This window comes from Hylobates moloch, unplaced genomic scaffold (assembly GCF_009828535.3).
Source record: "Hylobates moloch isolate HMO894 unplaced genomic scaffold, HMol_V3 SCAFFOLD_10, whole genome shotgun sequence".
NCBI classification, from domain to species: Eukaryota; Metazoa; Chordata; class Mammalia; order Primates; family Hylobatidae; genus Hylobates; species Hylobates moloch.
The window spans coordinates 54793735-54808231 of NW_026652285.1; the positions used below are offsets into that span (position 1 = coordinate 54793735).

The following is a 14497-nucleotide window of genomic DNA, read 5'->3' on the forward strand; positions in this document are numbered from 1 at the left end:
GATCTGTCTCAAAGACAATTTTAAAAGTAGCTACTATTCTACGCAGAAGAGGGGGAAAAAAAAAACCCTGAACTTTTATCTTCCCCCCAAAACTTACACCAAAAAAGTTATCACAATTATTTAAATGTTCAGTATCCCGTTTTGTTTTGTTTTTTACCATATTAAACATGGTCAAAATACTGCTATGTTCACAAAGAAGGAAAGGAGGCAAAACCTGTAGGTTATCCCAGCTGAAAAGGGGCTGAATTCTCTCTATTTGCTACACAACATTTGAGACGCACTTTAAGTACAGGTCTCTCCAGAGCTAACTGGCAGATACACATACAGATCAAACGTGCACATGAAAAATGAGTGTGACTTAGGCTGGTGAAAACATGAACTCTCTATGCACACAGCCCTGTCCACTGAATTTTCTTCTTTTTAAGAGCTTACTGGTACGCTCAGTTCTTATGTCTAAAATAGATATAAGATCAAGTTCACATTCCAAGGACAATTATGCAAAGAAAACAAGATATGGAAACCTAGCAACTAAGATGCATTCGCAGAGGATAATGACTGGTTTAAGTAGAAATAGTACATTACTAACCAACTTCACAAAGGGATTGTGATCTCTTGCCTCTAAAACTGATTTAAGATATAAAAATGAATATTCTTTTAAACTACAGCCAACCAGACTTAGAATGCAACCATTAACACTTTTAAAGTGAGGCAGGGGAATATACAGATCAAAGTGTATTTCCAAGTAAGTAATCACAGCAAATAGTGTTGCCTCCAAATTATGCCCCTCTTGTCCGATGCAAGTTTTATAAAAAGACAAGAGCAGAGCAAACAATCATATAAGAAAAAGAAATTTTAAAGGAAAAGAAGTAAAAGAAAAAAGCCAGGTCACTGAGAGAGACAGGGAGAGTGTGCATGTCTGTCTGTGCCTGTGTGGAGAAGTGTTGTCAGAAGGGGACCATATGTGCGTGTGTGTGTGCATGTGTGTGTGTGTGTGTGTGTGCAGCAGGCGTTTGAGTACTTACTGTGCCCGGCTCTCTGTCTGCTCCCGAGGTTACCAAGAAACGCACAGACATGCCCGTTCAGACACAGAGGCAAGAACAGAAATAAAAAAAAGGGGGGAATAATTAGAACACAAGCCCCAAACAGTTTTAAAAATGGCTTTTATTTATATAAGTCATTGCACATTCCTAATACAGTGATTTCCTGAAAATTACAGTATTTTGTAAACATAAGATTTACAGTTTAACCATACACAAAGCCTATTTTTTATTTCTTGACAGAATAAATTACTTTTCTTCAAAAAATTAGTCAAGTGCAATTTTGCCCAATATTTAATGCATACTAGAATTAAAGCCTATGAAACTAAGTAGTAACAGATGCAATTATCAAACCTTTCATTTGAACACATTCACTTTCAAATTTAACTTCTTATTTCGCCCCATTTAACAACATTACTTTCTTTGAAAATTACCCAATTAAGCAGTTAACAGTTTTCCATAATATGGTACAGGCCACTGGCATTAACTAGGCAGTTGCCAAGATGTCAAGATGCCTGCAATCTAACGAGATCGAGAAATCTACAGATGCCCACAGCAAACCCTGCAAACTTCCAGGGTGACCTGTGTTTCAGTGGAAAGCTTTGCGACAGTTCCTCTTATCTCATTGTTTGCTCTCTGTATAGGTTGGGGCTCTCTTTAGCGATGCACACAACTTTGCAGCACTGTAAGAGTATGAGGACAAAGTCCTAATCTGGCTTGCCCGGCCTCTCACCTCTGTGGTGCTCTGCATCGTGGTGCTTCTTGTCATCTTTTATTGCCAAGTGAGACTGCCCACTCAGAGCACTAGACAGTGCAAGAAGGCCGGCACTGCCCCCGAGGGGCGGGATTCCAGGAGGCTGAAGTCCCGAAGGGTGAGGCGTAAGGGGAACTGGGGGTCCGTGGCCATGAGAAAGATGCTGAGCTTGCAACTGCTGCTGCTGTTGGTGGTGGTGAGAGAGAAAAAGGAGGAGGAGGAGGAGGTAGTGGTGACAGTGATGGCGATGGAGGCGGCATCCAGGGGAAAACAGACATGACAGGACGGAAGGCGGAAACAGAACAGGAGGTTCAACAAACACACAAAAGGAGCCAAGAAAGAGAGGGAGGAAAGGGGAAAAAATGCGATTAGTGCTTTCAGTTCATCAAAAGCTTTCACCTGCTCAATTACCTCTCCCACCTTCCCAAAATATAATCCTCACGTCTACACTGTCACTTTCTGGTATCACTCACCCCGAGAGGTGAGCTGTTTATTATTAAGCAAGGCTGGCTACATCAGTAAGTAAACATGAGCTAGTCTGTCTTTATGTGCCTCCAGGGATGAGATCCAGCATGTTACTGAATCTAAGATGCCACAGATTTTCAGACTCACGCTGTTTTCAGAGGGTTTAAAATGGGGGTGGGGATGTATCCCACAATATAGTAGCCATACTCTCAACCTGTCACCAGGTAACTCCATTTCACCCTACACCCTTGCATTGACTTACCACACTAGTATGATGAGACAAAACCAAAATACTATCACTAAGGAACAGAATTTGGAAAGGAAGACCCAGTAATCTGGGTGGGTGTCTCATGCACCACCCAGGCACTTGTGCCCCCTTATTCCATCAATCCCTCTCAGTACTGTGAGGAAGTATTGCAATTCCCATTTCCCAGAAGGAATGAAGGCTCAAAGGCATGGACTAAATTGCTGAAACTCTATCCCTAGGCGAGAGGGGACTGCAGTCAATACAGGAGCAACTCTTAAGGCTGCTGTTTACCATGCCACCATAGATGGGGAGAGAATCTGAGGGAGCCAGGCTTGTGGCCGCTGGAAGAAACATTAGAGACGGAACTTTGTTTATCCTTTCCTTCCTACCAAGCTCCACACCTCAAACCCACTCTTTCATTGTCACTGATGAAAATACTGAGACCTAGAATGGGTAGGACCGTGGATGAGGAAAGCACTTATGTGTGGGACTCCAGCTAGTGACCCAAGCCCCCGTTCCCAAATGCCTTTTCCATGAGTGCACTTTGCGCCCATCGCTTGACCCATTCCAGAAGTTCTAAGTCTGTTCTCATTACACAGTATCATTGCTCTTATATATTATATTTAAAAGCACATTGTATGAAATGAAAAAGTATCCAAGAAATGGCCCCTGCACCATGAATCTGGCCACATTTCAGCTGTCCAATATAAAACTTGTTTTTGATGAGACAGTAAAAATGATTAAGTCTCAATTTCTAAGGTGTAATGTTAGAAAATTCTCCAGATTCTGATTTGTCCTCACTTCCTTGGGACTCAATTACTCATTTTATTTATTATCCCTTTGCGTGCACTGAATATATTAAATCTTCATGCCAGATCTTCAGTCATTTCTACCCAGACCACTGATTTTTAACGGAATCCCGAACACAGTTCCCAGCCTCAAAAGTTAGAGGAAACATCATCTTAAAGGCAGAAATCAGTGTCTGTGGAAATTTTACAATGAAGTTTCAAGCACTCCAATCTTTCTAAAAATGTTTAGGGTCAGGCACAGTGGCTCACTATAATCCTATAATCCCAACACTTTGGAGGCCAAGGCAGGAAGATCACTGCAGCCCGAGAGTTTGAGACCAGCCTGGGCAACATAGGGAGATTCCATCTCTATTTAAAAATAAATAAATAAAAATGTCTAAGAGCCAGCCAACCATCTTTATAAACTTTCATTCTTTTCAAAGAGAGCACGGTTCTAATTAGAAGCAAAATGGAAAACGGGGTGAGGTCAGAGTAGGCAGCATTCATAGCATTCTTGGAAAGTATAAACTACTCATTCACCATTTGAGATCATAATAACAATTTCTTTATGCATAAAATCACCTTCCTGTCATCCCAAAGACACTAATTCTTGCTCTGTCACCTTTTAAAAGCTTGGCAATAGTGAGACATAAAACTGAAGAAGCTTGCAGTGGCATCACGGTCCACTAGGCATGCTCATTAGCACTTAATTAGGAACTAGACACCTGCCATAAGAAATGTGCTTGGAGAAGGATGAGGAACAGGACTGCCCTACCAGCAATTACTATCATTACTTGGAGAGTAAGAGCTATGTCCGGCTTCTGGCAGGGGAAATGCAATGATGCATACACAAGCAAGTGCAGCGGGTAATTACGGACGGCACTAATTAAAAGAAGATGAGAGAGGCTAAGCAGAGGGGAAGGAATCTAACTACAGGGTGGAGGATGCCACCCTCTCACCCCTCTCTCTGCTTCCCTCACTCCCTTAAAAATCTAGAATGGAGTCACCAGAAGATGAGGGTGGGATTCTTATGTCAGACCAAACATACTCTGGTAATATTTAGATACTAAGAAAGTAAAGATTTCCGGCCAGGCACAGTGGCTCACCCCCATAATCCCAACACTTTGGGAGCCCAAGGCGAGTGGATCCCGAGGTCAGGAGTTCAAGACCAGCCTGGCCAAGATGGTGAAACCCCGTCTCTACTAAAAATACAAAAATTAGCCAGGTGTGGTGGCGGATGCCTGTAATCCCAGCTACTCGGGAGGCTGAGGCAGGAGAATCACTTGAACCCAAGTGGCAGAGGTTGCAGTCAGCTGAGATCACACCACTGTACTTCAGCCTGGACGACAGAGTGAGACTCCGTCTCAAAAAAAAAGGAAAAAAGAAAAAAGAAAGATTTCCTCTCCCATAAATCCAAGCTAGCTTTCAGAAAGATGAACTGGGAAAGGTGGATCATGCCTGTAATCCCAGCACTTTGGGAGGCTGAGGCAGGTGGATCACTTGAGGTCAGGAGTTTGAGACCAGCCTGACCAACATGGTGAAACCCTGTCTCTACTAAAAATATACAAATTAGCTGGGCGTGGTGGTGCATGCCTGTAATCCCAGCTACTTGAAAGGCTGAGGTGGGAGAATCGCTTGAATCTGGAAAGCAGAGGCTGTAGTGAGCTGAGATCGTGCCACTGCACTCCAGCCTGGGTGACAAGAGTGAGACTCAGTCTCCCCCCCCCCCAAAAAAAAAAAAAAAAAAAAAAGATGAACTGGGAGCAGATTCTGATATCTTACTGTGAAGAGGTGTTGGCTTACATAATGGGGCTTTGCCACAGCTGTGAAGTAAACTTCTGTGGTTAAACCCAACAGTTTGACTAATATCTATCAACAGCAATATTCAACAGCCTAACTGGCCATGGGTAACTTCCTAATCTGACCTTCTAGGTCCCCTGAACAAACAGCTCACTGTTATTAGAGGTAACTGGGTTCTTCCATCCATTGCTTGGCTACAATGAAAGCTTTTTTTTTTTTTTTTTTTAAGCAAAATCCTATCAAATTGAAAGGAGTACCAAGTAACAATCAAATGGATCACAACTGCTGAAGATGTCATGATTCTAGGAAATGTGGCCATTCCACCTCATATTCGACTTCTTGTTTCTGCAGGGCAGTGCTCCTAGATAATATCTAAGTGTCCACCGTCTGGCACAAGCTTGGAACACATCTGAGGCAGAGAGGGTAGGTATCATGATACCTACCCATTTCACAGATGATACTGGCTCAAAGCCAAGAGCCAGAATGAGGGCTACAAACCTTTTGTTTCCTAGGACAACATTTCTCCTGTAACCCCAGCAGCTCAATCATGTTCTCCAGAATAAGAAAGGAAGAGGGCAGTCGTTCTCTACTGAAGACTTCGCATTTCCCCTGCTGCTCAGCTAACCAGATGCTCTTGAGAACGCCTGATACTACATACACAGAGACAAATCCACCCTCACCAACAGGCCTAATGGCAGTTGACGGGGGAGTTTACGCTTAGACTACATGAGTACCATCTCCTGTCCCCCCTTCTCAATGTCTGTCCTACATTTGCAAAAGGACGTTATCCCTTGCTCCCAGCTCTCTTCCAAAGAAGCATGTCAAGAAGAATCAAGGCTAACAGTGTTGGCTCTGGTTTTTCTCAGAAGTAGATGCTTAACATTATAAACACAACGTGTCATTTCTAAGATAAAATATTTATTTAAATGAGTAGAGGGGCCAAATCTAGAAGAGTAAAACAGCTATCTCCAAAAGGACAGCGCTCCTCTGTCCCATCTGTCTTTGGAAGCCCATTTTCTCTCAACAAGGCTTACCTGAGACAACCTGGTACTTGTCACCTTCAACAAAAGGAAAAAGTATGGATGCTACTTGAATATATTTAGGAAAAAGTGATACTGATACTACTATATAGCCAAAACCCAATAGCTCTGCCAATCAGGAGAATTTATGCATACTTTTTTTTTTTTTTTTTGAGACAGAGTCTTCACTGTTGCCCAGGCTGGAGTACAGTGGCGCAATCTCAGCTTACTACAATCTCCTCCTTCTGGGTTCAAGCGATTCACCTGCCTCAGCCACCCAAATACCTAGGATTCCAGGTGCGCACCACCATGCCCAGCTAATTTTTGTACTTTTAGTAGAGATGAGGTTTTACCATATTGGCCAGGCTGGTCTGGAACTCCTGACCTCAAGTGATCCTCCCACTTCGGCCTCCAAAGTGCTGAGATTACAAGTGTGCGCCACCACACCAGCCGATACATGCATTTTTTTGAGGCAAAATCTCACTCTGTCACCCAGGCTGGAGTGCAGCAGTGCAATCATGGCTCCCTGCAGCTCAAATGCCTGGGCTCAAGCAATCCTCCCACCTCAGCCTCCTAAGTACATTCTTAGCTGGGACTACAGGTATGCACCAATACACTTGGCTAATTTTTTTATAGAGATGGGGTCTCACCATGTTGCCCAGGCTGGTGTGGAACTCCTGTTTTCAAGCAATCCTCCTGCCTCAGCCTCCCAAAGTGCTGGGATTACAGGTTTGGGCCACTGTGCCTGGCCACGACTTGGTTCATTTTTTTACAGAGATGGGGTCTCACCACGTTGCCCAGGCTGGTCTAGAACTCCTGGCTTCAAGCAACCCTCCTGCCTCGGCCTTCCAAAGTGCTAGATTACAAGCGTAAGCTACCACAGCTGGCTTGCATCTGTCCTCTCTAACCAAAACCTGCCCCTATCATTTGGAAAACTGCAAGATGTTTTTTTCAACATGACAGGAAGGATGAGGAAATTTATTCTTCTATCTAGGCATTAGTTTATAGTAATTAGGAAATTTGTTTAAAAGTCAAAATGCTTGTAGATTTATACAACATAGAACACACATGCAAAAGTTTGTAAAGTGATTAGTAAAAGTTTTTTTTATTTTTATTTTTATTTTTATTGTATTTATTTATTTATTTATTTATTTTTTGAGACAGTCTCGCTCTGTCGCCCAGGCTGGAATGTAGTGGTGCAATCTCGGCTCACTGCAACCTCCACCTCCCGGGTTCAAGCTATTCTTGTGTCTCAGCCTCCACAGTAGCTGGGATTACAGGTGAGCACCACCACACCCAGCTAATTTTTGTATTTTTAGTAGAGATGGGGTTTTGCCATGTTGGCCAGGCTAGTCTCGAACTCCTGGCTTTGAGTGATCAGCCCGCCTTGGCCTCCCAAAGTGCTGGGATTACAGGCATGAACCACCGCGCCCAGCCGAGAAAAAGCATTTTTGATAAGCAATGACAGTTTCTAGCAATATAGCTGGTTTCTCAGGCTATGATTCTAGACCACTGGTTCTCAAGCACAACCAATTTTGACACCCCTCCCCTCCCTGCTTCAGGGACATATGGCCATGTGTGGAGGTCACTGCGGGTGAGGGAAAAGAATGCTACTGGTGCATCTAGTAGGTGAAGGCCAAGGATGCTGTGAACATCCTACAATGCACAGGACAGCCCTCACCACAGAGAATTATCCTGCCCAAAATGTCAACGGTGCTAAGGTTCACTAACTTGAATTTAGACCTAAGCTGAGATTCTGTGCCATTAATTAGAATTCATGTTCTTGTATGCTAAGTGACTTGCCAAATTCTTGTTTAAAAAATAAAAATACTATTCAACATTCAATCACATTTACTGTCCCTTCATCGCCATCTGAGTACCCTGTCACAACACAAAAAAATGAACATCTGCTTTCTTAAGCTGATTCCACTAACGATTTCAAAAATTAAAAAAAAAAAAAAAATCCTTGTATTTTACAAAGCAATTTGAGAAAGGACTACACTGGGAAATTTTACATACTGGTGTTCTAGGGCCCTTAAAGGGAATGACAAACGTTCAGATTTGGGGATAAAGAGATCAATGCACTTGCTCTAACCAAAATCATTTGAATAGGCTGCGAGTGAGACAAATAAAACAAATGCCAAACCCTGAGTTAATGATACTGAAAACCCACAAGGAATAAAGCGATCTCATCCATGTCAAACAACAGCCACGCATTGAGAATTTTACTTCACATTTTACTTAGTGCAGCTTGGGTCAATTATATTACTATAATGAAACTGACTTTGCTGTTTACATTCAGAGTGTTACTGTAATGGTATAGTTTCTACACACAGTCACAGCACACGGCTTATCACCATGTTGTTGTAGCCTCTAACAACTGGGAAGGACACCCAGTATGAAAACACAGGCCAATGCCAATGCCCACCTTCTCCTGACCGGAAGCTAAGCTCCTTACTACCAACCATGGAATCAACTCTAATTTCTGAAACTTCACCCGCTTTGTAACCCCAAGAAAAATTATATCATAAAAGTCACAGACTTAACCCAACCTAAACTAAAATCATGCCCCTAAATGGCACCTTTGATGCTAAGAGTGACAGTAAGTGGCATTTATAGCATCTGGTATTTAAACACTTTTTTCTAAGGGGACAAAAACGTGAGAAGGAGTGTTTGTTGACAGTTCTCTCCAAATCACTCTTCTTTGATTTCTGCTATTTCCCTGTTCTTTAAAACACTCAATTCCTATCTTGGGAGACAGCAAAATAAATAAATAAATAAATAAATAAATAAATAAATAAAAAGAAGAAGAAAACTGGTATGCTACGTAAACACGTGGAAAAGAGCTGTCTGGCAGCAGAAAACATCAAGGACACTACTGCAGGAGTTATCGCAAAACCTCCCATTATGTGAATGGCCTCTCACGTAAAGAGGGGCAAGGGTGATAAACAGGGAGAAACTGCTTATGGGGCCAAGAATTCTCCAGCCACTTGAAGACAATAATAAAAACTAAAATAACAATCCACTAAAGGCCCCATCTCAATGCAGGAGCACAGACAAAATGATGCATGGGCAACCTAAGGAATGGGAGAAAATATTTGCAAACCATGCCTCAAGTAAGAGTTTAACATCCAAAAAACTCAATAGTACAAAAATAAAAAAATAAGTATCCTAATTTAAAAATGGGCAAAGGACCTCCTGAACAGACATTTCTCAAAGAAGACATACAAATGGCCAACAGATATACAAAAAATGCTCAATATCATTAATCATGAAGGAAACGCAAATCAGAGCCACAATGAAATATCACCTCAGGCTGGGCACAGTGGCTCACACCTGTAATCCCAGCATTTTGGGAGGCCGAGGTGGACGGATCACCTGAGTTTGGGAGTTTGAGACCAGCCCAACCAACATGGAGAAACCCAGTGTCTACTAAAAATACAAAATTAGCCGGGTGTGGTGGCGCATGCCTGCAATCCCAGCTACTCAGGAGGCTGAGGCAGGAGAATTGCTTGAACCTGGGAGGCAGAGGTTGCAGTGAGCAGAGATTGCACCATTGCACTCCAGCCTGGGCAACAAGAGCAAAATTCCATCTCCAAAAAAAAAAAAAAATATCACCTCAAACCTGCTGAGATGGCGGGTAACAAAAAGACAAGATATGTGTTAGTGATGGTGTGGAGAAAAGGAAACCTTTGTACACTGTTCTTAGGAATGTAAATTGGTACAGCCCTGATGCAAAACAGTACAGAGGTTTCTCAAAAAGTTAAAAATAGAACTACTTTCTCAAAAAGGTTAAGTATCCCTTTTCTGAAGTGCTTGGGACCAGCAATGTTTGGATTCTGGATTTTTTTCAGATTTTTAAATATTTGCAATATTCTTACTGGCTGAGAATTAGGGCTGCTCAATCTGTACACGATCCAGCAATCCCACTTCTGGGTATATAGCTAAAGAAAATGAAATCGGGGTCTGGGGTCCAGGCACAGTGGCTCATGCCTGTAATCCCAGCCTTTGGGAGGCCGAGGCAGGTGGATCACCTGAGGTCAGGAGTTTGAGACCAGCCTGGCCAACATGGTGAAACTCCATCTCTACTTAAAAAAAAAAAAAAAAAAATTAGCCAGGCATGGTGGTGGGTGCCTATAATCCCAGCTACTCAGGAGGCTGAGGCAGGAGAACTGCTTGAACCCAAGAGATGGAGGTTGCAGTGAGCCAACACGGTGCCACTGCACTCCAGCCTGGGTGACAGAGTGAGACTCTGTCTCAAAAAAATGAAAGAGAGAGAGAAAGAAAATGAAATCTGTATATCAAAGATACATCTGCAATCCATGACCACTGCAGTGCTATTCATGAAAGCCAAGATACCGAACAACCCAAATGTCTGTTGATGGAGGAACAGATAAAGAAAATGTGGTACATATAAACACAATGGAATACCATTCAGCCTTGAAAAAGAAGAAAATCCTGCCACTTACGACAACATGGGCAAATCTGCAGGACAGTAGGCTAAGCGAAATAAGCAGATTCAGAAAGACAAATAATGCATAATCTCCCTTCTATGTGGAATCTAAGAGTACAACTCACAGAAGTAGAACGGTGGCTGCCTTGTGGGGTAGCGGAAAACGAGGAGCAGTTGGTCAAAGGGTACAAGGTTTCAGTTACCCAAGATAAAGAAGATCTGGATTTCCAAGGAACAACACGGTAACTATAGTTAATAATACTGTATTGTATACTTGAAATTTGCTAAAATGGTACTTTGTGGTGGGTTTTTTTTTTTTTTTTTTGACGGAGTTTCGCTCTTGTTGCCCAGGCTGGAGTGCAATGGTGCGATCTCGGCTCACGGCAACCTCCACCTCCTGGGTTCAAGCGATTCTCCTGCCTTAGTCTCCTGAGTAGCTGGGGTTACAGGCATGTGCCACCACGCCAGGCTAATTTTGTATTTTTAGTAGAGACGGGGTTTCTCCATGTTGGTCAGGCTAGTCTGGAACTCCCAACCTCAGGTGATCCGCCCGCCTCAGCCTCCCAAAGTGCTGGGATTACAGGCATGAGCCACCGCGCCCGGCCCTTTGTTTTGTTTTCTTAGAGACAGGGTCTCATTTGGTCACCCAGGTGGGATATAGTGGCGTGATTTTATCTCATTGCAGCCTTGAAGTACCAGACTCAAGCAATCCTCCCACCTCAACCTCGTGAGTAGCTGGGACTACAGGCACACACCACCACACTCAGCTAATTTTTTTGATTTTTAGCAGGAAAAAAGTCTTGCTATGTTGCCCAGGCTAGTGTTCAACGCCTGAACTCAAGCAATCCTCCTGCCTTGGCCTCCCAAAGTGCTGGGATTACATGTGTGAGCCACCATGCCTGGCCTGTCTTTATTCATTCTCCATTTCAGCTAATCCACACAGGCCTGCTCCTCCTGCATGACCACTGCCTTGCTCATCCCACTTCCCTGGAAAGCCATTAAGGCTATGACAAGCCATGTGAAGGTGGATCCACTACAAAAACTATACAGGTTTTGGTTGAAAAGATGTTCAACATCATCAGCCATCAGGAAAATGCAAATCAAAAACAGGAGATGCTGCCTCACACCCATTAGGATGCGTAGAATAAAAAAGATGGACAGTCAATGCCAGAGATCATGTAGAGAAATTGGAATTCTCATACGCTATTGTGGGAAGGTAAATTGATGCAGCCGCTGTGGAAAACAGTCTGGCTGTTGCTCAAAAAGTTACCACAGACCCACTGATTCTACTCCCAGAGACAAATCCAAGAGAAAACATGCCCACACAAAAACCTGTACACAAATGTTCATAGCAGCATTATTCATAATAGCCAATCAGTGGAAATAATCTAAATATCCATCAACTTATGAATGAATAAGCAACTATAGTATATTGATGAAATGTTAATTGTCAATAAAAAGGACTAAAATACTGGTGCATACAACAACATGGATAAACCTTGAAAACATGCTAAGTAAAAGAAGCGAGGCGTACAAGGCTACATATTATGTGATTCCATTCATATGAAATGTCCAGAATAGGCAAATTCATAGAGATGGATAAGCACATTGGTAGCAGCCAGAGGTTAGGGGAGGAGGCATAAAGAATAAATGGTAATGAATATGGAGTTTCTTTATAGGGCGACAAAAATGTTCTAGAAAAATTTTATAGTCGTGATGGTTGTACAGCAATGTAAATATGCTAAAAACCACAGAAGTGTATGCTTTAAAAAAGGTGAATTTGGCCAGGTGCAGTGACTCATGCCTGTAATCCCAGAACTTTGGGAGGCAGAGACAGGTGAATCACCTGAGGTCAGGAGTTTGAGAACAGCCTGGCCAATATGGTAAAACCCCATCTCTATTAAAAATGCAAAAATTAGCCAGGCGTGGTGGTGTGTGCCTGTAATCCCAACTACTCGGGAGGCTGAGGCAGGAGAATCGTTTGAACCCAGGAAGCGGAGGTTGCAGTGAGCTGAGATCGCACCATTGCACACTGCACTCCAGCCTGGGTGATAGAGTGAGACACTGTCTCAAAAAAAAAAAAAAAAAAAGGTGAATTTGAAGGTATATGTATCATATCTCAATTTAAAAAAAACACACAGTAGGCTGGGTGTGGTGCCTCACGTCAGTAATCCCAGCACTTTGGGAGGCTGAGGCAGGTGGATCACCTGAGGTCAGGAATTCGAGACCAGCCTGACCAACATGAAGAAACCCTGTCTCTACTAAAAATACAAAATTAGCCAGGCATGGTGGCGCATGCCTGTAATCCCAGCTACAGCTACTTGGGACGGGAGGCTGAGGCAGAAGAATCGCTTAACCCAGGAGGCAGAGGTTGCGGTGAGCGCCAAGATGGCGCCATTGCACTCCAGCCTGGGCAACAAGAGACAAACTCCATCTCCAAAAAAAAAAAAAAAAAAATTAATTTAATTGTAATTTTAAAATAACTAAAAGAGTGTCATTAGATTGTAACACGAAAGATAAATGCTTGCCGGGCGTGGTGGCTCACACCTATAATCCCAGCACTTTGAGAGGCCGAGATGGGTGGATCACCTGAGGTCAGGAGTTCCAGACCAGCCTGGCCAACATGGAGAAACCCCGTCTCTACTAAAAATACAAAATTAGCCAGGCGTGGTGGCACATGCCTGTAACCCAAGCTACTTGGGAGGCTGAGGCAGGAGAATCGCTTGAACCCAGGAGGTGGAGGTTGCCGTGGGCTGAGATCACGCCACTGCACTCCAGCCTGGGCAACAAGAGCGAAACTCTGTCTCCAAAATAAATAAATAAATAAATAAATAAATAAATACTTGAGGGGATAGATACCCCATTCTTTATGATGTGCTTATTAAACACTGCATGCCTGCATCAAAACATCTCCTGTACCTCATAAATATATACACCTAGTATGTACACACAAAAATAAAAAATTTAAAAACACACAGGTGTAACTCCTAAAATGGGGTACTCTATTTTTTATTCTGAAGCTTTTTTCTCCTCCTGGAAAAAAGAAGAATATATAATGCTTTATTCCAGGGAATCAAGTAAAAATCACAGGAAACTATGTGGGTGGGTTGATAGGTGCAACAATCACGGCACACGTTTACCTATGAAACAAACCTGCACATCCTGTACATGTATCCCGGAGCTTAAATTAAAATTTTTTTAAAAAAGGAAAGAAATATGTGGGGAAATTAAAAAGTAAATGCTTCAACACTTTTCTAATAACTACAAAGCATGATCACGATAATCCGGACACTGAGGAAAAGTTCTGCATTTGTCAGGCGCCTAGTTGTGCTCTCAGTAAAAACAAACAAACAAACTTAACCAAAGGAGAAACGGGCTGTGAAGACTTCTTTGCAATATTGTTCTTTCCCTTTGGAAATTTAATAAAAGGGCTAGACTGTTGGAATTTAAGTAGAGAGTACGTCACTAAATACAGGTTAGTAGAGCTAGAAGATCCATGTTTGTTGTAGCTATTTAGTCTTCTCTCGGTAGCAGGATACACATTATTCTCCTAGAGAGAATTTGTTTTATAAAGAAACTTACAGCTGGGTTATTGATGGTTTTCCAGGGATTAATCACACACTCATAAGAATAAGAGGCTAACCTCATCCTCTTAAACTTCACACACTACAATCCTATAGATAGCTGACAGCTATAGCCAAAGGAGAAAAATAATCCAACATTTTACTAATCCTTAAACCAATCATCTCATGCAACAGTGGAGAGCCCTTTAGGTCTACAACTCAATCTCTTAGGGATAGACAGGCTCCTTCTACAAATGTTTTAGGAGTTTGAATTCACAGCCATCCCCTGCACAAAAACATCTAGTCAGACATCACAAAATACCCTAGACTTATTTTTAATTTTATACTAAGTTGTTTTAAAATACACAGAA

At 42.5% G+C, this 14497-nt stretch overlaps 1 protein-coding gene across 4 annotated transcripts in view; it reads right to left on the reverse strand.

The window, feature by feature from the left end:
• Nucleotides 1–14497, reverse strand: part of TLE1 (TLE family member 1, transcriptional corepressor) — a 105070-nt gene that overhangs the window by 48640 nt on the left and 41933 nt on the right. For all 4 annotated transcript variants that reach the window (XM_032164367.2, XM_032164365.2, XM_032164370.2 and 1 more), the window contains exons 7-8: nt 1771–1975; nt 1023–1039 (exon numbers count right to left, since the gene is read on the reverse strand). In XM_032164367.2, coding sequence (XP_032020258.1) covers nt 1023–1039; nt 1771–1975 — 222 coding nt within the window. The remainder of the gene's footprint in view (nt 1–1022; nt 1040–1770; nt 1976–14497) is intronic.